The sequence below is a fragment of the Dermacentor albipictus genome, unplaced genomic scaffold (genome assembly GCF_038994185.2).
Source record: "Dermacentor albipictus isolate Rhodes 1998 colony unplaced genomic scaffold, USDA_Dalb.pri_finalv2 scaffold_44, whole genome shotgun sequence".
NCBI lineage: Eukaryota > Metazoa > Arthropoda > Arachnida > Ixodida > Ixodidae > Dermacentor > Dermacentor albipictus.
The window spans coordinates 393691-419649 of NW_027225598.1; the positions used below are offsets into that span (position 1 = coordinate 393691).

Consider the following 25959-nt stretch of genomic DNA (forward strand, 5'->3'; position numbering starts at 1 on the left):
AGGCGCTCCGGAGCCAAATCAGCGCCCGTCGAGCGAGTTGGTGCCATTTCTACCGGCGCTAAGCCAAATGACAACGCGACCGCAAAGGGTCACCGAGACCGCAGCAGCGCTAAAGCCAAAATTATTCGGGGTGGAAGGATGCCTCCGTTGCCCAAAGAAGACGCGAAGATCATCGTCAGGCCGAAGGGAGGTCTGAACATCAGCAAGGTGGGGGCGACAGTTGTGGCCGAGGCCATATGGAACGCAGTCGGTTTCGACCAGGCGAAGCGGGACTCGGACACGATGTGCCCGAATTTCCAACAAAATATCATGGTCATCAGCACCCCCAGCAGAGAAAATGCGACCCTCTACGTCAGGGTCGAGTGCATCGCTGTTGGCGGCCAGCAGCACGAGGTGAATGCGTACGAGGCAGCGCCCAACTCTACGTGCAAAGGCGTCATCCGCGGCATCGCACCGAGTGAAGGCCCGGAGGAGCTCGATCGCAAGATTGTCAACTCGAAGAACCCACTGGCCTTGGGAGCCAAACGAATCAAGAGCACGGGCACCGTGGTTGTGGTCTTCGACGGATACAAGGTGCCAAACTACGTGTCGTACGGTGGCACACTTGTCAGGTGTGCATTATATAGGAAGCAAGTGGAGGTGTGCTACGCCTGTGGCCGCCTCGGGCATCGAGCGGACGTCTGCCCCTCGCCGGACGAAACTATGTGCAGGGGATGCGGCATCGCCAACCCGGACGAACAACACAAGTGTGACCCCAAATGCAGGCTGTGCGGAGGCCGACACTTCACCGCTGCCAAGGAATGCAAGCAGAGGTACCAGACGCCGTACCTCGTCAGACGCAGGCGCGGGGACCGATCCCGAGCCAATAGAAGCAAGTCTCCGGCCCTCGCCATGGGCGAGCGACAACTACCGGCCGCCGCCGGTCGCTCCACGGCTCGCGGGAGCTCTAGATCCAGGAGCCCCTCTCCGCCTTCCGGACACCGTTCCAGGTCCAGGGGAAGATCCCGGTCCAGGGCCAGATCTATGTCCAGGGGCAGATCCGGAAGCCGCTCCAGGAGCCGCTCTGTCTCGAGGGCCCGGTATGGGTCCAGTGCCGGCCAGCAGAGGAAGAGAAAGTCGACGCTATCGTGGGCAGATATGGTTGCTGGCGGCGCCCACGCGAGATCCTACCGGGGCCCACGCGACCCGCTTCCAGAGCAATCCAGGGACGCCGAGGTAGCGCGCCTTATGAAGGAAAACGCGGACTTAAAAGAAATGATCAGAAAGATGGCTAGTGAAATGACAGAGATTAAGAAATTGGTAATCAGTCAGAGTGCTACATCCAACGCGTCGGCGCCGACCGCCACAGAAGCACCAGTTCCGGTCTGCGACTCGGCCGGCGCCGCCAAGCGTAGGGCAGTTTCCAGTAAGGACGATTCAGACTCGCAAACTTATGAGATCAAAGGCATGCTGGCTACGCTCACTAAGAGTGTGCAGCAGTTACAACAAGGCTTAGCACAGGTGCAAGTCGCCCTTGGAGACCCGAGGAGAGGCCTAGGCGCGCTGGCCGATCGCATGGACGCCCTCGAGCGTCTGGTGATCCCGAATAATAATACGTCCGTAACTCCGATGCAGGTTGTTGTTCCGAACGCGTCGGGGACTCAGATCAGGGCTACGAGCACACCGGCTCGTCAGAGTGGGGGGAACTTCTTGCGTGCACCTGTGCTTACAGCGGGTACCCCGGACACTTTATCTAATCATGGATAGTTGCAAAGAGGAGTTCAAAATTTGGCAATGGAACTGCAGGGGGTACTCCAATAAGAGGGCTCCTTTGCAGCAATATTTAAGATCATTACCTAACAAACCACAAGTAATAGCATTACAGGAAACCCTCGTCTCTGCCGCATCCCTCTCTGGTTATCGTGCCGTCTCCGTGCAGGGCGAAGGTCGGGGAGTGTGCACGTTAATTGACAGGAGGCTTACACACTTGTCTCACGACCTGAAGCTGGCGAGTTGCAAGGTCGAATACGTCATGACGGAGGTTCTGCTCAACACGAGACAACGCAACCAGCGAAGAAACAGCGTGTTTATTCTCAACATCTACAGCAATCCTAGGCACTCGCAACAGCAGTTCAAAACGATACTCAAGAAGTCCGTCGACCTGGCCGGCACCCATCCCTTGGTCGTCGTCGGAGATTTCAACGCACCGTACGGCGTGTGGGGGTACGTCTACAACACGAGCAAGGGCCGGGGTCTGTGGCAGAACGCCAACGAAATGGACCTCACGCTCATCACGGACAAGGCGTTCCCCACCCGAATCGGCAACTCGGTGAGCCGGGACACCACCCCCGATCTGGCGTTCGTGAAGAACGTCGAGGGAGCCGAGTGGAGCAACACCGCAATAAATTTTGGTAGCGACCATTATGTGCTCGAGACCCGCTTCGAAGTCACCCGAAGTAAATCCAGGGAATTCACTGTCACGGACTGGGACCTTTTTCGCAAGCTCCGCGGCAACGACAGCGCACCCGTCCCCAAAGACCTGGAAGATTGGTGCGAGCGAATCAAGAGTGACGCCGAGTCATCCACTAAGAAGATCGTCAGCGACCTGGAGGTAGAAAAGATGGACAGTAGGCTGGCCCATCTGATCGAGGCCAAGCAGGCGCTGCTTCTAAGATGGAAGGGACAAAGGTTTAACCGAAGATTGAGGAAAAAGATCTCCGAGCTTAACAAGGCCATCGAAGATCACTGTCGGACCCTCGGCAAGCAGCAATGGGACGAGGTCTGTGACTCGATAGACGGGCAGATGCGTAACGGCAAGTCCTGGGGCATGCTTAAACATCTCCTCGACGAGGGCAGCACCAGATCCAGTCAGAGACACACGCTCGCCAGAGCCCTGCACGAAGCTACCACATCCTGTTCCGGGGACGAGCTGGTTACCAAGCTCATGGAGAAATACCTTCCCATAAAGCGTGGAAACGAGGAAGACCGGTTTCCTGACTACCTCGGCCCAAGCCGTCCGGAATTGGACGAAGACTTTACCGTGGGGGAAATTAGGCAAGCCATTTTCGCGCTCAAGGGGAAGTGTGCGCCAGGTGCCGACAGAATCACCAACAAGATGCTGCGGAACCTTGACGACGGTTCGATCGCATACCTCACCGAGAAGATCAACGAAACCTGGAAAAACGGCAGCGTCCCAGAGCAATGGAAGACCGCCAACGTCGTGCTGATCCCCAAACCCGGCAAGGCTCCGAACGTGGACAACCTCCGACCGATCTCTCTCACCTCCTGCGTTGGGAAAGTGGCGGAGCATGTCGTCCTCAACAGACTAAACAGATATCTCGAGGAGAACAACATCTACACTCACAACATGATTGGCTTTCGTGCCGGCCTCTCGTCGCAGGACGCCATGAAGATGATCAAGCATCAAATCATCGACGGCAGTACCAGAGACACCAGGGCCCTGCTCGGACTCGACCTCGAGAAAGCCTTTGACAACGTTCTCCACGAATACATTCTGGCCTCCGTGGCAGACCTCGAGCTGGGCCCCAGACTATATAACTACGTCCGTTCGTTCCTGACGGGGAGGAAAGCGAAGCTGCGGATCGGCGACTTTGTCTCCGACGAGGTGCTCCTGGGCCCACGGGGCACGCCGCAAGGCTCGGTCATTTCTCCTGCACTCTTCAACATCTGCATGATCGGCCTCTCGAGGAATCTCGCCCAAGTTGAAGGTGTCAAACACACTATCTACGCAGACGACATCACGATCTGGTGCACCGGCGGTAGCGAAGGGCAAGTGGAAAGCGCCATGCAAGAGGCGGTAGACGTCACGGAGCAGTACCTGCTACCCACCGGACTCAGATGCTCCCCGACCAAATCTGAGCTTCTCCTTTATAGAAAAGAAAAAGGGCGCAGACCCAAGGGCTGGAAACCGGTCTCGGAAAGTGACATTCACCTGTTCACTCGGAGCGGTGACCCGATACCCAGGGTCGACACCATCAGAGTCCTGGGTATGTTTATAGAATCACGCGGCGGCAACGGCACTGCGTTACGCAAGATAATTGCGAAAACCGACAATGCTTTTCGCCTTGTACGAAGGGTCACGAACAGACATCGTGGCCTCAAGGAGGACAACCTGCTTCGGCTCATCAACGCCTTTGTGCTGTGTCACTTCACCTACACGGTGGCCATGCACAACTGGCTCAGAGCCGAGCGGGAAAAGCTTAATGCCCTCATTAGAAAATTCTTCAAGAGAGCCCTCGGGCTGCCCGTCAGGACGCATACAGAAGACCTCCTTCGGCTCGGCATACACAACAGCATGGAGGAGATAGCCGAGGCTCAGGAACGGGCCCAGCTAACTCGGCTGTCCACCACGCCGGCCGGCAGGCGTATCCTCGAGGAGATCGGACTCGCACCAACCAAGAACTTGGCTGAAGACACCCAAATCCCCAGAGAAATAGGGGAGCAGATCGTGGTCGCCCCTTTGCCCCGCAATGTTCATCCCGTTCACAACGCAGGTCGTCGCAAGGCAAGAGCATTGAATATGCTAAAGCAAGTAAACAGGGACAAAATCGCAGCAAGCTTCGTGGACGCAGCTGCATACCGAGACGGCAAGGCTTTTGCGGTTTCCGTCGTTGACACGCTGGGCAAAGTTATCAACTGTGCTTCCGTCCGGACGACGAACCCAGAGGTGGCCGAGCAAGTGGCCATTGCACTCGCCATGCAAGACGGTCGGAGAGACAGGGTGTATAGCGATTCGAAAGCCGCCATCAGGGCATTCCAGAAAGGCCGGGTAGCCCGGCAGGTAGTTCAAATTCTGAAAGGCGCCAAACACGGCAACACCTCCATGCACTCGATCCTTTGGTTCCCTGCACACGTCGGGGCGATTGAGGGGGTTCCTCTGAACCTCAACGAGTCTGCCCACGAGGCTGCGCGTGGCTTTACCGACCGCGCTGCCCTCGGGTCGGGCGACTCTCTCCCCGGACACCGAGACGCTCCTCTCACACACAATGAAATAACTAAATTCTTCTACTTAGAGAGAAGGGTTTTCCCCCCGCCTCACTCCAAGTTAAGCAGGCCGCAGGCGGTCACACTAAGACTTCTACAAACGAACTCGTACCCAAATCCGGCGTCCCTTCATAGCATATATCCAGAGATTTATACGAATTGTTCTTGCGTGGCCTGTGGTGAGGTAGCTACGTTGCCTCATATGCTCTGGGAGTGCGGGTCGCTGGGCCCGAAGTTCACCAAGGAAGAGTGGGACGCCCTCCTGCGAAGTCCCGTCTTTGAGGATCAAATCCTGGCCGTCCAGCGCGCCCGCGATCGGGCCGGCAGACTAGATCTGTCAGTCCCGTCGTGGGATTAGCCAGGTGCGCGTTTTATCGCGCTTTGCTGGACCAAATAAAAGTTTATTCACTCACTCACTCACTCAACGGAGTGAGCCATGCGACGTAATGCGCAGGGCTGATAACCGGTGGTTCAATCAGAGCTACAGAATGGGTGCCACGGGAAGGAAAGTGCCGTCAAGGAGAGCAAACAATTCGAGTGTGATGCAATTGGGAAGTTCGCAGGCGTAATGTGGGACCGACTAGAGCAAGACAGGGAGCAACTTAAGATCTTCGCCCAGCAGTGGACATAAACAGGCTGGTAATGATATTCTATAAGTTAACCCAACTTGCTACAGAAAGCAGCCTAGAGTGACATAGGGTGTTGTTCGGAAATCATGCAGTTCATATTACACTGAGCCGAGCGCTATACAAAGATTACAACGAACAACTGATTACGCGTTTTAGACTGTACTACACACAATTTAAAACGTTCATCGGGATGTACGCAATGGCATTTGTGTTTATGGACATTGTCCTGTAATTGCAATAGATTGTCGGCCAGCTAAGGCCGACTTCTCAGCTTTTCCCCTGTAATGAATCTCCATATATATCACTGGGGAAATCAACGTTGGGTTTTGTCTGAACACGGTGTGAGGGTAGTAAAATAAATGGAAAACGACATACAAGCAGGTGACATGCAAACAACAGTAAATGGTCGCGGAAGTGCGAGACGGTGATGGGCCAAGCGAAAACTATGAGCACTGCTCCTAGTCGCAAACTACGTAGTTAAACAAATTCTATACTCATCCTTGAGGCTTATAAGCGTGTCTATGCGCGTAACTTCGTAACTATGACTTCAGGAAGGGATATTTTACAATGGCTCATGTCCATGACATCAATCAGGTAATAAATAAGTTTGCGAAGTATAATTAATCTCTCTGTATGGCTTTCATAAATTATGAAAATACATTTGTTTTAGTAGAGATGTCAGTAGTCGTAGAGGCATTGCGTAATCAGGGAGTTCAGGAGGCATACGTGAATATCTTAGGAAAATGTCTACAAAGATTCCACAGCTACCTCGATTCTCAATAAGCAGGAAGTTACCTATCAAGAAAGGGGTTAGGCAAGGAGACACAATCTCTCGAATGCTATTCACTGCATGCTTGGAAGAAGTGTTCGAGCTTTTAGACTGGGAAGGCTTAGGAGTGAGGGTCAACGGCGAACATCTCAGGAACCTTTGGTTTTGAAAATTGCAATGTCCTGTTCAGCAGCAGTGGCGACCAATTAAAACAAATGACTTATGACCTTAACCGAGGAAACGTAAGAGTGAGGTTGAAGATTAAAATGCGGAACTCAAATATAATGTACAATAGCCTCGCAAAGGAACAGGAATTCAGGAGAGCCAATCAGACTCTAGAGCTTACACATGAGTACGTTTATGTGGGTCAATTACTCACAGGGGACCCTGATCACGAGAAGTAAATTTACAGAAGAATAAAAATGGGCGGGATGCATACGGCACGCATATTACCGAATCCTGAATGGGAGCTTACCACATTCGGTTAAAAGTGTACAATAATTGAATTTCTACCATTGGTAACATATGGGACAGAAACTTGGAGGTTAACAAAGAAGCTCGAGAAGAAGTTAAGGACCGCACAAAGAGCGATATATGGAACGAAAAGTGTTAAGATTAACGTTAAGACACAGGAAGAGCGCGGTGTGGATGAGAGAGCAAACGAGAATAGTCGATATTCTTGTTGAAGTTCACAAAAAAAAAGATAAAAAAGAAACTGAGCTGAGCAGGCCACGTAATGCGCAAGGTAGATAACCAGTGGACCATTCGGGTTACAGAATGGTTGCTAAGGGAAGGGAAGCGCATTGGAGAACGGCAGAAAACTATGTGGGGATGTGAAATTGAGAAATTTGTAGGTGAAAATTGGAATCGGCCAGCACAAGACAGGAGTAATTGTAGATCGCAGAGAGGCGTCTTCTTCCTGGTGGCGGGGGGGGGGGGGGGCAATGGACATAAGTATAGGCTGATGACGATGACGCGCCGAATTGGCTTGACAAAAGCGTTACCCAATCGTTATCTATCGGTTTAACAATCTGTAACTGCTACAATTACAGAACATTTTTGTGAAGTTGAATCTCCTGGAACTGCACTATGCCTTAAGAGACTGCATAGTGTAGGGATGCGAAATAACACTGAGCATCCAGGGTTTTTTACCATGCAGGAGCTTTTTTTTTTGCATTTCACTCCCATGCGGCCAGCGGCTGGAAGTCGAACTCGCGACCTCGTGTTCAGCAGCAGAAAGCCACAGCGAGCCATCACAGCGAGTCTCATCACATTCACCACATCACAAGAACTTGGTATAAAAAAATAAAGTGATCAAGAGTGTAACGCTAGGCAGAATAGAAACAAGAAAGCAGTGCATGAATCTGTGTCATTTCACGCGCCACCGCTCCTAATCCACGTAGTCGCCTTTTTTTTTTAGAAGAGGGGAGAAGAAGCATTAACTTGGGGGCAAACGCAATGTTCTTATGCAAATACATGCAAAAAGCAGGACATATGTATTCTACACTACAAGTGGACGCACGTATTTCTTGCGGAAAATGTTTTGGAACAGCATCATGCGCGATCCGTTAACGTGATGTCTGGTTTCGAGACGCATCGCGCGCATGTGATGATGGCCTGTGCATGTGCAGAAGCGTCGAGCATTGGGTCAATTGGTGCATCACGTTGTCTCATTGAGCGGAATAAGAGCGGAAAGAAAGGATCCGGACAGGACAAACGCTCTGCGCAGTTGTACCCTGCAAGATAGGACCACGCCTGAGCCCTGTGACAACCATATATATTTCGCCGCATGTGTAAAATTGCAGTGTCCACTTCTTAATGCGCAAGCGATTCATGAAACACACGCACACACGCGCACGCACACGTACACGCACGTAATCACTCAAGCTATACAAGGCTGTCAAAGTGAGAAACCATCACGCAGTGTCATCCATAAAAACCGTCGAGATGCTTACCAGGTTCTTCCAGACCAGTTATTTTTCCGACGACATTGTATGTCATCGCAAGACCATTCTTGAGATGAACTTCGAGTTTCATTTCCCTGAAAATTGGAGCAAAAACACGTCCACACGGAGTTTTTGCTTGGTTATTGACTCCGTAATTTATTTGATGTTTCCACCATCGACCATTTATGTATTGAGTAAAGCATTCTTCGCAGTACACAACAAATCTTGTGGAAAAACAAATTTGTGTTAAGAGGCAGCTTTAGCTCAGAGCCAAGTCTGATTTGATTAATGAAGTTATTGTAAAACGCAGAAATACTCTCATGAGATAACCGCTGGGCCGATTTGAATGAAATGTGTTGTATTTGACAGAGAAAGTTGAAGTATACCGATCGTAGGAAGCAAAATCTTGATTTAGGGCCCTGGAGCTTTTGCAGAAATTGCTAGGAATCGTATAGCTCAAAAAAAAATTAAGCATAATGTTTTCAAATCTGTAACTCTGCCCGAAATACTGATATTGCAGTTCTGTAAGCTACAAGTCTAAGGGCGTGTAAAGGGGACAAATTTTATATACGAATTTACAACCTAAGTGAAATTTCTAGAATACTTACCAGGTGTAATTTACAAAATTGTGATATTTACTACTGAGGTTCAAACTTGAAAAATGGTAATTAAGATAATCTTTCCGTGTTTCATTTTCACTAATTTTTCATAGACATATTACGGCGCAAATAAAAAAAAAAGTCGCAGTTTCGCCCGTAAAGCGAAGCATCGATTGCGATAAGTGCCTGCGGACAGTGCTCAGCGATTGAAACCGCGATACTCGAAGCGCGAGGCTGCCGGCCCGTTTTGACCCACTGGTGGGAGCTGGGGACACCGAGCTGGTGTGCATTTTTGAATCGCATGAAAGCGAGAGCGTCTGTGACGCACTGTGACTGCATTCGGCGCATCAGCCATCACCCAGCGCTCACCGCCGGAGCAAGAAGCTCCGGTCGTCATGCCGAAGAAATCGCTGAGCATTGTAAACGTATGTGTCGCACTTCAGAGACGCCGTTTTTTTCATAACGCACTCATCCTCCATAGCTGCAAGGATTCACTTGACCTCACGTTATGCTTTCATCCGTGCGAGAATTTAACGTTGTGCAGAAGCCAGCGATAGAATAGTTACCAACATTCCCAATATCTTAAATCGAGCAGTCGATCAACCGCAGAATCGTAAACTTACTTGGCATCAGTAAAACCTGGCCCAAGGCGGTAGGTGCCAATGTTCAAGTCGCCCGTCCACTCTTCGGGCGACGGAGGGCCCGCCAGGCGTCTGAAGAGAAATAGAGTAGAAATAGAAAAAGGCGGGAACACGGGGATGGGCAGTGAACGCCAGTTAGCAACAGATTCTCTCATAGCGGGGCGTAACCGTAATTGAGTTTTCATTATCGTATTTTGTGAAAAAGAAAACTGTCATCCACACGACTCTGGCAGAGAGTTACAATGAAAACCCGCGTGGCTTCCTAAGAAAGAAAACCTCGCAATTGTAGAAAATTTGTTTGAGCGACCAATGGTAGAGCGATCGTCCAAGAAGGGCGTTGGTTCAGAGTTCGATCGCTGGACCAGGAAGAATTTTTCTTCAACTACGAAGCTTTGTATCTAGAAAGCCCATACGGCTTTCTTTTGCTGCTTCGTGCAAAAGACAGATGAACGACAATTTTTCCTTTCATAAATCTTCCTCCGCCTGTCGCGCTTCCGAGGAAGTGATTTTGTTATCGTATTTTCTAGGTGCGTGATCATTTACGACATAGAACTTTTATAAATGCCCGTTGTGTGCAATTTCCTTGGTATTTCATATACAAAAGGCGGCCACGAAGAACGATGTGTAGAGTTTTGCAATCGAAGTACAGACTCACTAAGTAGTATTTGTAAGGCGAGTTGAAAGCATTCCTATAAGTCCTGTATAGCCTTCATATCAAAATTACCTCAACAAAGTTTCCCAATGTTTCCTACGCGATAAGCGTGTATCGCGCCTTCCTCAGTGTCACGCAGTGCGAAAACACAGTCGGAAACCTGCGCCGACATCACAAGTCAAAGAGCAGCTTCGAGGTATACCTAAGCCTTTTTCCGCACTTGAAAACGTTGCCATGCACTCATGGTTGTCAGCAAAGTGACCAGAGCTCACGTACTTGAAGCTGAGATACAGTGAGCTTCAGGCACACCTATATATAGCACTTTCCGGAAGGAAATACCGAAATCAAATTGACGAAAAACTGTTACGGAACGCCACTTCACAGATATAAACAAACCGTTAGTCATGAGCGCTGCCGGCTCCGCTGAACGCGGCCTGTCGCTCGCGCGGCGTACAGTCTGATGGGAGGCGCCACGTGACCAACCTATTTCGGCGGAGGGAGTTTTTTAAAACTCCCTGTGCAGAGTGTTCGCAGGAGAACAAGATGTTCAAGCCGTCTGAAATCGCGTCATGTCGCCTTAATCCTCCCGCAGCTAGCCAACGGAGTGAAACGAGGGAAGGCCGCTGTATTGCTCCCACACATCGGAGTAAACATTAAGGATGGGGAGGTTTTAGGGAAGATCACCTGTTAAAAACCCTCAAGTGGGTTCATTTTCGTCTACAGTGTAGATACGCATGTTTGAAATGTAGCTGGGTAAGCTCAACGAGAAAAAGAGCGCCAGCACTTAAACGCAGCTGTTCAGACTGCGGCTTCTAAAACACGGTATAAGAAATGCAATTGTTAAAGGTAAATGGCAAGCTTTGCTAGTTTTATCTAACCTGCGCGCTTGTCACATGGATGTTTTACGACAGGGGATACGGTGTGTTAACCGGAATATTTTTTGAAGTGCGATTAGCTAGCTAATTAGTCAAGTTAAATTGTGTCAATTTTTGGTGCTCAGGGCTAAGGGACAATTTGGAGCTCACGTTACAGTGTCCCTGCCATCGACTGTGTTTTCTATATCATACAACTGATTTACGGCCCTTTCACTCCTACGCCGAGAAATAATGTCCAGTCACCAGCGTTCATTTCCAGTGCTTTTTTACCTCAGAACCAACTAAATATATACGCCCGTGCAACTTCGGCAAACCGCCTACAATTTCTTGTAAATCATTACTGCAGTGCTGTGTTAGCAACTCTCTTTCAGCGCTTCCATTAGAATCCTTACCTTCGGCTAAAACGATGCTGCAATTAACAAATATTTAGGCTCCATTTATTTTGTTCCTAATAACGAAAAAAAAAATGAAACAAGGCGATGTTTTAAAGCACACCGAAGAACACATTGCAATGCTCTATTTTTAAGACAAACAATCTCTGTTCAAATCGCGTTGAGCGGGCGTTGTTGACGACGAAAGAGGGAGCTACGCCGGGTGTTCTAGATTGCTCATAGTGAAGTGTAAGTTGAACGGATAGCCCGAGCCAAGGTTACATCAACGTCAAGCAAACAGCACATGTCCTACCTCAGTATCTGGGCCGCTTCCTCGAAGGATGCTGTGAAGGCCGGGATGCCAGGAAGGTTTGCCTCCCTCAGAGGTATTCTGAAAGCGTCCTCTTGACAGATTGGAGAAGGTACAGGTTGGTCGAGGAAGAAATGGCTAATGCGATGCCAGTGTTGCGCGCACTCGCCAAAGGTCACTTAACGTTATTGTTCTCGGGATTCCCGACATCCGTCCAGGCTAAAATACATTCGCACCCTTGTCTCACTGGGACCAATATATTAAGAAACACCTCCCAATACCAGTTACCCAATCGGTCAGAAATAATTATGGTTCGCCTCGAGGGCAGGACAGATAAGCACTAAACAACGACAGTGAGTGCATCACGCGTTGCGCCGATCAATGTTCTTCAGCACCGAGTGTACTTTATGTGGCGCCGTATAACGTCAATCTACTGCATTTGAACTTCACTCCAATTTCCTTACGTCAAATTTACGTAACCGCCGAAGTAAGCATCTGGCTGTGGCCCGCAGCGTCGTTTGAACAGCCCAGTCAAACGCTCTCCTTGTTTGTAGGACGTCACTTTTGTTTGCTTTGGAAGCAAATAGTACTGCCTACCTTGACAGTGTTTTCTTATCTAACTGGCTAACAAGAGGCGAGGAACCCGCACAAGTGGGGAGGGTTTGGGCGAGTCCGAGCTAGTACAGTGAAACTAGATAACCGGGCAAAGAGGGCGGTGCCCACGTCTGCGTTTGGTCCGCTTCCCTTTGCTTAGCTTGCGTTGGCTGATCGAAAATCGCGGCGATGTGCAACAAGGAAGGCTAAAAATACCACTAAAACATCCTCAGCGGAGAAGAGTTGGCAACGTGGTGACGTGCGCGTGCCGAAAAAGGGTCAACAGTGGATTTAACACTGCCACCCCAAATTTTTTTATACGCAGAGAGACTCATTCTCCCCGGCAGCTCCGTTTAGGTGTGTCAGAGCAATCGGTGGACAGCCAACCTTTATACCCTTCTGAACGGGGCAGCGTCCTGCTATTCTAAAAGGAAAATCAGTTTTGTTCCGCATAGTAGTGCATCTTTAATGTGCACACGTCACTTTGATGGGGTGAATTTTAGAGGTTTTTTGACGAGGCGTGACAGACAGGCGAAGTGAACGCAGCCCGAAAATGTTTGACCAATAGCGCAGGGCTTATGGTGGAAAAGGCGTAAAATCGTAAATAACTGTATTCTTTTGTTCAGCCTGATTATGCATAATCAGCGTGTCCACGTAACATCAGATGCGTATTTCTCGCGGTTCTCGTGACCTTGCATGACAGACAGGCGAAGTGGGGGTGCCATAAATATTTTTGACCAATCGTGAAGGGCTAGTGGCAGAAACGGAAGAGAAACAGGTTGGAATAGCTTCACATTATAGCGCCCGTGAAGTGTGCACATAAAAATTGTGGTATTTATCTACCTTTCTTTTTTTTTGTTCCACGAGACCATTAGGTAAGAGCGTTTTGAAGGATTGACAAAAATGTCAGACGAAGCAGCAGTCAAGAAGCACTCAAGCGACTGATGAAACACAGATGCGAGAAGCGGCACGATAATTAAGCGAACCATGTGCACGAAATGATAGTTCATTGAAAACGGCGTTAACTCGCGAAGGTACACCCGTTCCGAAGATAACTACAGGCGATGAGCACTGAGAGGCAGCCTTACGAAAGAAAAGCATTGCACTTAATCATGGTGAAGAAGTATAGAATTGGCTTGACGACAGCATGTGTCTGTCGTTTGGATGCCTTTTTTCCTATTTAACGTAAATGTTTTTTTTTTCACAGGTGGTATCATTTTACGGAATGTGAAGAGTTGGCGTGCATTATGCAAAAACGAAGTAAGCATTATTGCGCAAGTTGTAGAATGGTGGAAGCCCAAAAATAACATTGTTTATATCCCCTTGGGAAATATAAACGTGAAAGAGAAAAACCTAGAGCACTAAATACGCATCATAATGCAATTAATAACTGTGAAAAAGAAGGGCGGTCAGTTTTTGACACTCGAACACAAAAGAACAAGTGTGCATTAACCCACAAGGAAAATTGGCAGAAACAAAGCGTACGTTCTCCCTTTAAATTCAGCAACGAAAATTTGGAAAAACGTGTCTGGAAGTATCTATACTGTCGAGTCACCTCCTCGTACACACTAACCTGTAGCTGGGTAAACGGGCGTCAGCGGGTCTCCGTTAACGAGGGAGAGCGTTCCAGAGGCAACTGCTGACGCCGGTAGAGACATAGACTCCGGGAAAGGCCGCTGAGGCTGGAGGGCGTAGTCTGCCGGATCAGGGTAGAGGATGACCGCCGAGGCACCCTGCCTTTCCGCTTCTTTCACCTGGTAGAATAAATTAATTGTTAGTTTAGTGCGGAATGGTGTAATATTAGCGGTGAATAATAAACATGAAAAACGGTTATTTCGGACGCACTCGTGTAATAGTGATTCTTTATTTATTTGCTTGCAAGATTACTCCTGAAAGGTAGAGCTGGCCTGTTACGTGAAAAAAAAAATGGTGCAATATTTTTCGGCCTTACATCTATCAAAATAAGTCCCAGCTTCTTCTGTCGGTAAGATTTAGAAAGTTCGCCTATATCTGTATGCGATGAACTTTAATAAATAAAAATGAAGCCTCAGAAATACGAAGTCTACGACAGTATGACCACAGCCATGACTGGCTGAAATCATGTCCATTCTTTGGATTGTTCCGAAAAATGTGACTCCATTTGACCTTGAAATTTAATATCCGGGCTTATGCGGGAGTCCAGTCCGAAAATGATTATTCGAAGCTTTTTCAATAACCGTTACGAGTACAGCTACTAAACGAGTGCGGGAATTTCACCTGGTAACTACGGACGTCCTAGCCAAGGTCAGCCGCTCGGCTCGCAAGCGCAAGGCTGGCACGAAGCGGCGTAGGTAGTGGTAACAATAGACCAGTAGCGGAAGGCTAAAACTTTCTGATAGCATGCTACGTAGCGAAGTCCAGCGGGACTGCAAGAATGAGAAATAAGAATGACGCCGTGTCCGCGAACGGTTTCTGTTTTAAAATACCAAAATATCTGGAACGCGAATCGACGGTGGCGCCACTTCCCGACGCTCAGTTTAACCGGCCTCCGAGGTCTCAACGGCACACCCAAGGTGCGCCTCTGCGATCTCGGAGGCCACGTTTCGGAGACTGCGGAACAACTTGTTGGATTTAGTTGAACCGCGGATCGGAGGCCAACGTTCACCTTAAAGAAGACACAACAAAACTTCCTACGGCTACGTTCCTGTTTTACTGCTGGGTATAAAGGCACTGCAACCTTCATTGACGTATTCCAATTCTTATTTCCCACTTTCGATGGGGAAGTCCATGTAGCACAAAAATGTTCCTAAATGTTCCCAATCATGAACACAGCGTCACGAAATATCGCTGACAGCAGTGCGGTCATCTGGTGTTGTGGTATTTCGTAAACGGAGAGAAAAACGTGGACGGGTTAAAACGTTCTATTAATGCAAAGTGGAAGATTACAGAAACACGTAAAGCTTCGTAAGGCTTACGTAAGGCTTACGTAAGGCTTCGTAAGGCTTACGTAAGGCTTCTAGTATCGAACTATTAGAAGAAACAGAACAGTTGATAGTCCCACTCTTTTCGCCATTTCATTTGCACGATGGCGCAAGGATTTGTTCCACTGTACGCGCGTACGGCACACGAAGCAGCGATTACAGGCACGGGCACTGCTTACCTTGTTTCCCCGAAACACGCGACCAAAGCGGATGACAACGATCTTTCCGGTGACATTGATGCCGGTCTCGCGGAGGTAAGCGAAGTCTTCCGGTCGCCCATAATTGGCGTAGACGACCTCCGCCTGTGCGGAAGAAAGAAAGAAAGTCACGCAGCAGTACGGCAGTGATCTTAAGTCGAATGTCGACGTTAAGACAAAAAAAAGAAGTGCGCACTTACGGTCATCCGGAAAAACTAGATTTTCGAAACTAAAAAAAAAATGACTTTATTTGTCCTGACGTATTCAGAAAAGGAAAAAGGTACCGGAAGCATTACCACAAGATATAATTTTTGGTGTTTCAGATCTACGCGTCATCCCATGGGAAACAACCGTTAAATTCCATCGTTCAGGTTGGCCCCATATGTTGGTGCATGATACCTTCAATGTTTACAAGAGTGCCTGTGACCAAGCCTCCACTTCACGAGGCTTCTCCTGGAGAAGCAAAGGTAAAAATTTCTTCTAGCAAAGGCGCTCCGCAACTATAGATAGAGCAGCTTTTTCGTACACAAGAAGGGTACTCTAACATGTTTTCAGTTTGTCGACCTGGAGCGACATTCTAGAGCGAGCGCTCGAATTTCTCAAATACACAAGTGCCAGCGTAAGACGAGACAGCAGGTTGGGCGGTTCTGTGTAAACGCATCTCGCAAAAAAAGAGCGAAAACATTGCTCTATCGCCTTTTCTGTTAACACTCATCTCAGTTATGGCACTGTTTTAGAAGTGCGAAACGAACTGCTCCACGCCGGATTGCGGCGGTAGTTGCTGCGCAAGTGCAAATCGTATCAAGCGTTCGCAGAGCAGGTGACAGGCTGTAAAGCGTGACGTCACAAGGAGGCCGCCGCGCAACTGGCCCATTCTGTGCAGCAAAAAAGAAAAAGAAAATATTTCGCGAAGCTCTACGTGCCGTGAACTATCTCGAAAGGAAAATGTCATGTATGTGGCTAATTTTTGAAAAGTTGTGTAAAAAAATACTGTTCGAAGCACAGAACGAAAGCAGAAGTGCAAACGTGGTCTTCTGCTCGTTTTGCTTACACTGTATTATTTCGATTACAAACGTGATGCTCATCTACACGTTTCTTAGATTACAAACTAATCACCCGTGAAGTTCAGTGTGTCTATCTCCGCCATTCGCATGTATGGTACTTGAAACGCTAATGGAGCCCAGAATCAGCGCAAAAGCGGTAATCACGCATCAAGGCACCAGCCGACCATTTACACGGCGACGCTTTTATAAACGTATAATATCAGACTCCGGAGCTTTGGTAGGTCGGAAATGGCTCGAAGCATCTTTAAGTTTCCTTCTAAACGTATGCGCCATGAAGGTGGGGAAGGTGCGCCACCAAGGTACAAGATGGATCCTAAACGACCAGCGGAACATGGGAATCGGCTCGCAGTGCGAATCACTCGCCTAAGAGCGATGAAACCTGCTGCGTGCTGTCCATATAATTTGCGCTACAAAGTGAAACCAGTTAGTGATCAAACGCATTTACTTGAGCAACAAATACACGTAAGGAAAATAAAACAAGTGATCAGCACAGTCTCAAAATTTACGGGCTAAATGTATCCACAGTTCGTAAATTCAAAACGGTGGTCACCTTTTAAAACTAAGAGCTCGAGTAGGGAAGCTTCTTGTTCAATGCGCAGCTGTCTTTATAGGACAAGCCGACGGAATACCGACGGAACGGCAGCGGTACCCCCCATATTTCACTTCAAGACCGCCTCACATTTCACGCATGCGTTATAGTGATGTCCATGAAGTTCTGTTTGACCGACGGTTATAGCTTCAAATGTTTGGCTGTTAGCGTCATCCATTCGTTTTTGTTCTCCCATGCATGACTCTGAATCACTGCTGCTAAGCTAAAGCTGATGAAAGTACGTATGTGAGTAACAGCGCGTTTTGTCTTTCACATGAAAACATACATAAAGGAATTAATGTTACACGCATAAGTAACGTCACAAAGTTATGGGCGCATAAACCGTATTTTGATAATAAACGGCGACTCCGATTTCAAACGGCTCGTGCTTACCACAACAGGTGTACTTCCGGTGTTGGCAGAATATGCTAGGTAGGGCTCTATGGAGCCAGTCTTCTGCCTTGTCACCGAATACACGACCTTTCCCTCACTGTCAGTGATGGTTATCTGGAAAGAAACAACATTATTGCCACTTCGCTCATGCTAAAAGAACCAACTAGAAACATTTATTGCAAAAGGGCAAACCAACGCCCAGTTGCTGCTTAGATACAATAGGAATAATCGCTCGAAGCAAGTTCTCAGATGCGGTGCAGTGTTACAGAACAGTACAAAGAAACATTGAACCCAAGTCGCTTTGAACAAACCTGAGCTTAAACCGCGATATTTTAGGCAGCAAATGAAAATAAAAGAAATAAACGTACGGTAAGTCAATAAACGTGCGACGCTACTTTGTAACGATCAGGAAACCAGGAACAATTTTGAACCTGCAGCATGCGCAGCGCAGTTTATTCCGACAACATTTCATGGATGAAGGCCACGGAGACAAGTTTTTGCAGAATAACCTTGTATTTGCAATTCATGTGCAGATAGCGTGGACCCTATAAACACTAATATTAAATCGAACGGCTTGGCCATGTTAATTTGATTCGAACCAGAGTTTTCCGGATTCGATCGAGGTATCTCGCACTGCAGGCTGCTCACATGCCCCAACTACCGCATCGCCTCATTAACATTTCCCAAGGTAGCATTTAGGAATGATATAGTGGTTTAAAAGCGGGGTCTGTTAGGTGAAATCTGCCAGTTTTAAACGCGATATGTGTGCAGATTACATAATTTCAAAGTACGTGCTTCGCGGATTTTGGGACTCGTGTACATTTTGCCGTTCGAAATGTTTACAAAGTATTGCCGATTGCGCGCTCATCATAAGATAACTGAGGACGTTAAATGAAGTTCTGCACAAAATTTTGTGCCCCGAATTCCTAAAATTCTGCATAATTTTTTTTAGACAAACAGATGGCTAGAAACGGTTAGACTGCAGGCTTAACAGAAGCGCAGCTGTCGTTTCACGTGCACATGAATGCGCACATAAGAGAGGGCTCCGAGTTGAAGCTCGCTTTAAGTGAATTTGAGGATGGCCGAGTACGCGGTATGTCAAGCTTGGCAAGAAATCAAATCATTCGTGGAGCGAACTTCTCTCTCACTAGACTGGACGCCCACCGCAGTGCCTCGACAGGAGAACCGATTATCGAGGCTCCCGAGCCTCGACTGAATGAACATAGCCCTTAAATAATTACCCTCATTAGAGAATTTTAGAATAGGGGCCCCAAATGTTTTGGGGCCCCAAAGAAATAGCGTCGAAGCCACTGAGCATGCGCGAGACGCAAACTGCGTTTGGGTTTGGCGCTGGGAACGCTATTTCACCGATTTAGCGGGAGCCCAAACAGCGGCCCCAAAAGCTTTGCGTAACCAAACATGGCGGCACCCGTCGAAGCGACAGCTCTAACCTAGCACCAAACTGGGTTCGATTCGTGGTAACGCGTGAAGTTCGCTAGCTAGGAGAAATGATTGCGGTTATTACTTTCTCTCAACTAGCGTGTTTTATGAAGATTAATTCACTAGACGCCGCTGATTCCAAATTCGATTGTGGATTTTATGGCTCGGAGGCCTAACACGGCTAAGCTTGGCTGGTGGAGGCACGTAAAGTTGGTTTGCTCAAAACTAAGTGCAATGAATTGTTTGCTGCTTACAGAATAACCTCTAAATTGTAATTAAATGCGAATACACGCAAGTCAAAATTACGATTTCTATCATAAAATGGTATATTTTATTTTATTATTTCTAATAGCTTTTCTTTGACGCCGTAGTGACGCTCTCAGCGCAAGACGCTATCCGCAAACGCAAAGCCCTATTCTAAATCTCTTCACTCCTACGTGCCCCAACGCTAACACCCGCAAAGCTTTTTGGGGCCCCAAACTATTGGGGCCCCTATTCTAACCTCTCAATTACTTGTGAGTATACACGCTTGCTACTGCTGCTCATTTAAAGCCTCGGCAAGGTTCAATGGCCCCTTAAATATTCACGTGGATAATACGAATATGAGCCATATACCTGGCTGTGTCGATCCGGGTCCGGGTGAGAGAAGTACGCCTTGTAAGGGGTCAGGTGCACGTCTTCGAGCCCGTGGGTTTCCCACATCTTCGCCACGTACTCGGCAGAAGTGCGCTCGCCTTCTGTGCCGCCCAGTTTTGGCATTTCGACGAATCTCCTGCGGGCGACGAACGTCACAGTCTTGTACTTAGTGTGCAAAAGAAGGCATCACGGATCCCTGATGCCTTCCCTGAAGCCGCGCAAGAACGCCCAAAATAAGTGAACTACAGAAACGTCGAACGCGGGCTCCTCTTTATCTCTGCTGCATGGCACAGCAGGGCGTTTAAATTTACCACAAAGAAAAACACCAAATCTGTTTTGATAGGTCAATTATGTCGTCAAATTTCATTTTTTTTTCATTTAGTGTAGAGAGGGAGAGAGCATAAAACGAAGGCCAATTCAGGAACTACGCACTCTTTAAATTTCGCGCTCAAACCCCAACGCCGTCACGCCAGTGCGTGAGACGTCACGATTTGCAAGGTATTTTCTTTTCTTTAGCAAAGAAAAAATTCTGCCAAATTGCAAAGTTGAGTCCCTGGCTTTCTTTAAAAAATACAATGTCATCCATCTTTAGTCATAAGAAATTATGTATAGACCCGAGAAATTACCGTAAAAGTCCATGACTTCACGGAGAGTTGGTGGAAGAACTCCGGGACAGCGACAACATATATTTTGTTTTTTGTTTTATTGCATCTTTTCTGGCTAACTTAAGCTTTCGCTTACGGATGGCTGTTGGCGTTTTGATGTTGCGGAAGCGCACTTTAGCAAACAACTTGAGTCACTATTTAGGTTTGACATCTCTTTGAAGTCATGCCTGTGACATAGTTCTAGGTCAGTGTTCAAGACCGCACGACGATTCGATGGCTGTCGAGCCAGTAAATCGGGGTGAAAAGCAAAAGCTACGGAACCAAGGCGCTGTGTTGTAAAATGTCAGTTGCTACGTGGCAAACTCTTTTATCTTCTGAAGAACACATGGGGACAATTTCTGCGGTTTATAGTGTTGTGAGTCGGCCAGGCGGTAAGCGGATCGTCATTTCAATTGCACACACGTCTACGGGAAGCGAAAAAATTTGCAGTGCTTCAGTGGGACTCGAACTGATGTCAATCGAATATGAATGCCATATTCGCAACCATCAGACCTTTCAACTAAGGAAAATGGTCCCGAAAATGTTATCATTGTTGGTGCGTCGCTTAATGAAACTTCCAGCAGTAACTCATCAAGCCTAATCAATATTTGAAAAAAGAGAGAATGTGTTTGCAAATGTTTGCAAAAACACAGCATATTTTCAACAGGTGCAACGAAATGTTTGCTGTCAGAAAACTAGAAAGAAAAAATCCGCTGTATTGCATAACTTAAAGAAGAGGTCGAAGAACAGGCATAATATACAAACATCAAATTCTTGACTCATGCTCATTTGTGGGTGCACTGCCATGTTTAAGGATCACCCTCATCAACAACACCATCACAGTTTCTACTATAACGTGTCATACTAAAGATGCTGGGGCAAAACTGATGCTATAGTGTCTGCGTGTGCCATCGGTATGGCTGTTTATCCACCACAGAAATGATTAACAGTTAATAGATTTGCCTAAACGTCGTCTCGTGGCTCCAAAAGTGCTCGTTGATGCTTACAATTATGTTTCTGCGGCTCATATTTGAGAGAAAAATATTTCTTTGTGGCTAAGCTATTCATCATTACTGTGACTGTTTTCAGAGGCTAACGCGAAAAAGCAGGGTTATTAAGGGCATAAACATTAATACGCAGCGTGGTCGTCAATAACAACCACAGCTTAAATTTAGCAACTCGCGTACTCAAAACTCGTGACTTGTTCATGCATCCGGAATTATGCAATGAAATGAAATTAATGAGTGGTAACGTAAATCGTTTACGTGTTCTAAATAAATGGTGCCAGACTATAGCATGCTACACCACTGAATCACACACACACACAAAACAAAAAAAAAAAACTGTAGAAGAAGCTGTAAAGCTCCAACGAAAATATTTGTCTTATATAAATCCATGCGCCTAAGCACTCTCTTGAATAAGTGGTCCTGAGCAAAATGAATGGCCTCATTGTTCATTAAAACACGCATTAGAGTTGGCTCAGCCCATTCTTTTTTGCTTCTTAAGAGCACCCGATCAGTTTTATGATGAAGAGACATAATCTTCAAAATCTAATTACTGTAGCTCGATGAGAAAGCCTTTTTTGTAGCACGTCCAACACAGTGTCATACGAAGCAGGGAAGGTTACACATAGTGCGAGAGAAAGTAGTAGACTCACCGCAACATGACCTCATAGTCGTACTTGCTGAGAAATGCCATGACGTCTTCTTCAACAGTTCTAACCTGGCCGACTGTTTCTGCTTCTGGAAGGCCATGTTGATCAGACTTGGAACTGTTGCCACCACGCATGGCGAAGTGGCCCAGCAGGACACCACAGATGACACCGAGGACGGAAACGGCCAAGCCGGAAGCGCAGCAGTATTTTCGGCTGACCATGGAGCCAAACCGGAAGTCATCGGGGTAGCCGGAGCTCATCTGAAGAGACCTCATTTCTGCGCCGGCCTCAGCGTTCCTGAAAAGAGATGAGATCACACGAGAGCTTAAAATTGTAGCAGAAACCACGGAATACGATTGTCAAAATTAGAGATAGCTTGCTTGCGTAACCTTCCGCAAACCACCATGCCATCCGTGAATCACGGTACCTTATAGGCACTTCAGCAGACACACGAAGTGGTAATCTCGCTGCCAACCACAGTGCCGAATGATGTCACGACACAGGATATCTCGTAATCACTTCATCCCAGTGGAAAATCTGTAATAACTGCCACTATTCAAAGTATCCCACCTTGAACTTCGTTGCAAGCGACCATGCTGCATGCGGAGGTATCTTTTGCGGATGGGATGCTATCGCTATATTATATGTACTTAGCGCTACACACCGCTTGGGGGGCCTTAGCACACCCATCTTGGGAGACTGGCCGATAATGGGCACGTAACATTATCACGTCGTTGTCTGCTGGGGTGCATACCCAATGGTCCACGTCTGCTCGGCAGGACAGCGGCCTGCACATACCTAGTTGCCCTAACTAGCAGACAACTTGGGTTTTGGGTTTGAAGCACTGTTGCTTGTGCGAGGTCATGTGGTCTACTTGAGAGCCATGTATAATACACCAACTTTGTCGGCTATGGATGTACTATTGATGAAATTTACCGAATTGTCATATTGTTCTTCGTTCCTAAGCTCGAGGGCTCTAAACGTTACAGTACCCTTTATTGAAAATTAGCGGTTTTTAACAATTCCTATTAGAGGACTCATGGCCTCAATAAAATATTCGCTACGACCAATCACTAGATTTAAACCATTTCGTCTAAGTGCAAAAAAAAGAAAACCCCTGGGGGGCTACTAGCTAAATACATGCGAAAAGAGAAATTCGTTTTCTCGGCAACCATCGCCCAAAATTTGATGAGGTTTGTTGCATTAAAAAAAGTTAAATCTAGTGACTGTGTGTAGTGAAATTTCGATTTAAGCCATCAATGATTTAACAATTAAAGAAATCGCAAATTTTCAGCTAGCAAAACTATTAAGTTTACAACTCTGTAACTCGACAACTAAAAAAAAACTGACCGATGATTACGATACTCCGTAATGCGAAATTTGAGCGCGGCTTATGGGTACTTCAGCAGACACACAAAGTCGTAATGTCGTTGCCAACCACAATGCCAAATGATTCATTTCGCGATACATTGCCTGGCGCGGACAATCTGTCTCGTTCGGCAACGCTGCAAACGAAGCGAAATGAGGCACGACTGCCTCGCTAATCTTCCGGGTGAAAGCGAGAGGCAGAGGGTGGGTCATTCATGGGCGCGATTCAGAGCAGCAGCCGCAGATAGACCTCCGCTCATGCAACGCTTTGTTTCCATATGTCTGACGCGCGCTGCTCTCGTGCCATCTCGCAGCCACCGTCGCCACAGAGGCCGTGTTGCGCAGCTCTACGCTTTTCTTTTCCCGATTGCGCAATACCCTCCCCCTCCGTTTTCCGCCTCATGGCTCCACTGCATCCTCCTCCTCCGCTTTCCTCCTCAAGCCCTCTTCGCTATCGCCGTATTTCATCCACCGCTGCACAACACGCTCACTATTTAATACTTCGCTGTCCTCGTTCGCTCAGTTGCTAGAGACGCTGATGGATGCCGAGGCACGCCGACGCTCAACAAAGGAACGGGCGCTTAACAGCTGCGCTCAAATACGACATCACAATTCTGTAAGTTGCATCAATAGTACATCTAGAGCGGACAACATTGATGTATCATGCGTAGACTTTTGCAAAGCCCTCGTAAAGAATGCAAGAAATTCATGTGAGACATAAATTGAGCTATCAAGTTTCTCCGCTTTGGATGCTATAACGGATGCAGCTTACAGAACTGTGATAGCCGTTCTTAGTGCAGAGCTGCAAATTTCTCAACTTCGTGCTTCTATTTTAGAGCGCAGAACCTCGGCGCCCGTTCCTGGGGCGAGCGTCGGCGTAACCGCGCGAACGAGCACAGCGAATAATGAAAGCGAACGCGGAATGCAGCGGGGGATGAAAGACGCGACGAGGAAAGCGGAGGAGGAGGGCATGGCGAAAGCGTGAGGAAAAAAAGCGTAGTGCGGCGACGATGGCTACGAGATGGCGCTAGAGCAGCGCGCGTTGTCTAGGCTGCTTGCTTAATGCGTCCGATGGTGCAACACTTGTCTATCGCGCTTACGCATCCCTCACGCGCTGACGCGCTGCTTCTCACGATCTCCAGATTAGCCAGGCAGATGCGCCACACTTCGCTTAGTTAGGAACATGGTGCACGAGACAGATTGTCCGTGCTAGCCAATATATCGCGAAATTAAAACACGTAAAGATCTGCGCTCAAATTTCGCATTAGGGAGTATCGTAACCGACAGTGAATTTTTTTAGAGCTGGCCAATTTTTGACAATTCACTTTGAAACATTCCGGCCTTAATCAATCCTCTGCTTTTAGAAATCACTAGAATTAAACTTTTTTCTCAAATGCAAGGAACTTCATTAAAATCCGCTCAGCGGTTATCCCAGAAAAGCATTTCTGCGTTTTACATACATTTGAATAGGCGGCACCGGAGTTGAGCTCGGGCTCAACTAAATGTGCCTCTTAAGAGAATAAGTTTTGGCTGAGGATCTATCTGAATGCACGGGAGCAGAATGGATGGATGGATGGAAAAACTTTATTTTCGTCAGAACGCATGTGCGGCATCTACTGCAATAATATTGAGGTTTGTTTCACTTCACTTACGAAGGTTAGAATCTACTGATCAAATTTTAAGCATGAAATGCTTTCGGCTCCCGTTGTCAGCGACCTTCAAGTGACCTTGAATCAAAATTAAGAGCCGTTAATCGGGTACTCAAACGCGAACATCCGGGCAAGTTGCGAGAACAAAACGAGGTCATCTGGGCAACGTGACAAAACTAAAAAAAAAAGCGGCCTCCGGCCCCCAAACCTTCGTACAGGACCGCATTACATGCGCTAGTTACTGCCTAAACAAGTTACATAAAATATTGCTTCCGATGTCTTCCTGATGTTTCTTCACAATATCAATCAAGCTTCTAGTACGCTAAAGTTTTGTCGTTTCCAACAGCGACGTTCATACGGCAGATACAGGCCACCCTATACTTCACTAATCTTTTGACGCTGAACGCCAGCGGCCCGAGAGTTCAGTGGCGCGGTGGCTAGTATCATCTCCCATCAACCTGCTTTGCCGGTTGCTATTTCATGCTTACATCTACTTTCAATTATGGGTGAGCCAGCATTTGAGAATCTTTTTTTTGAAAAACAGAAACAAAATATCAGAAGGAGAAGAATATTTGCAGCTTTGTACCTTAGCAAAGAAATGATAGTTCCGTACACTGCAGATGTTCATACCTCCAAAGCGAACAATATTGACGTGTTATACAATATTCATATATTGTCAAGTTGTAGTGACGTTGAAAAACACAGTAGCAAAAACGGTGAATCACGAAGCTAACTCTTTGTTGGGCGAACCTGTGCCCAGAAACCACAACGACAGCTGCAAGCACAGTCGGCGAACGTCGAAAATTTGATCTGCAGCCCAAGCGCGTCGGGTTTTACACATGACTCGTCGAAAGTTCCAGGATAAATCGCTGGCGCCCGCGTGCCTTCCAGAAACTACTACACTATTCGTGTCACGCAGGCAAATTGATTATACGAGGTTCGGTAACAACAGACAACGGATAGAACCATCGATAACACTCGAGAAATTTCCGATAC

At 47.5% G+C, this 25959-nt stretch overlaps 1 protein-coding gene across 3 annotated transcripts in view; it reads right to left on the reverse strand.

Moving 5' to 3' along the window:
* The window catches only part of LOC139052940 (N-acetylated-alpha-linked acidic dipeptidase 2-like), an 85481-nt gene that overhangs the window by 20114 nt on the left and 39408 nt on the right, over window positions 1-25959 (reverse strand). For all 3 annotated transcript variants that reach the window (XM_070530085.1, XM_070530088.1, XM_070530086.1), the window contains exons 2-9: window positions 21950-22243; window positions 19628-19784; window positions 17573-17686; window positions 15509-15631; window positions 13943-14123; window positions 11779-11869; window positions 9550-9639; window positions 8337-8422 (exon numbers count right to left, since the gene is read on the reverse strand). In XM_070530085.1, coding sequence (XP_070386186.1) covers window positions 8337-8422; window positions 9550-9639; window positions 11779-11869; window positions 13943-14123; window positions 15509-15631; window positions 17573-17686; window positions 19628-19784; window positions 21950-22243 — 1136 coding nt within the window. The remainder of the gene's footprint in view (window positions 1-8336; window positions 8423-9549; window positions 9640-11778; window positions 11870-13942; window positions 14124-15508; window positions 15632-17572; window positions 17687-19627; window positions 19785-21949; window positions 22244-25959) is intronic.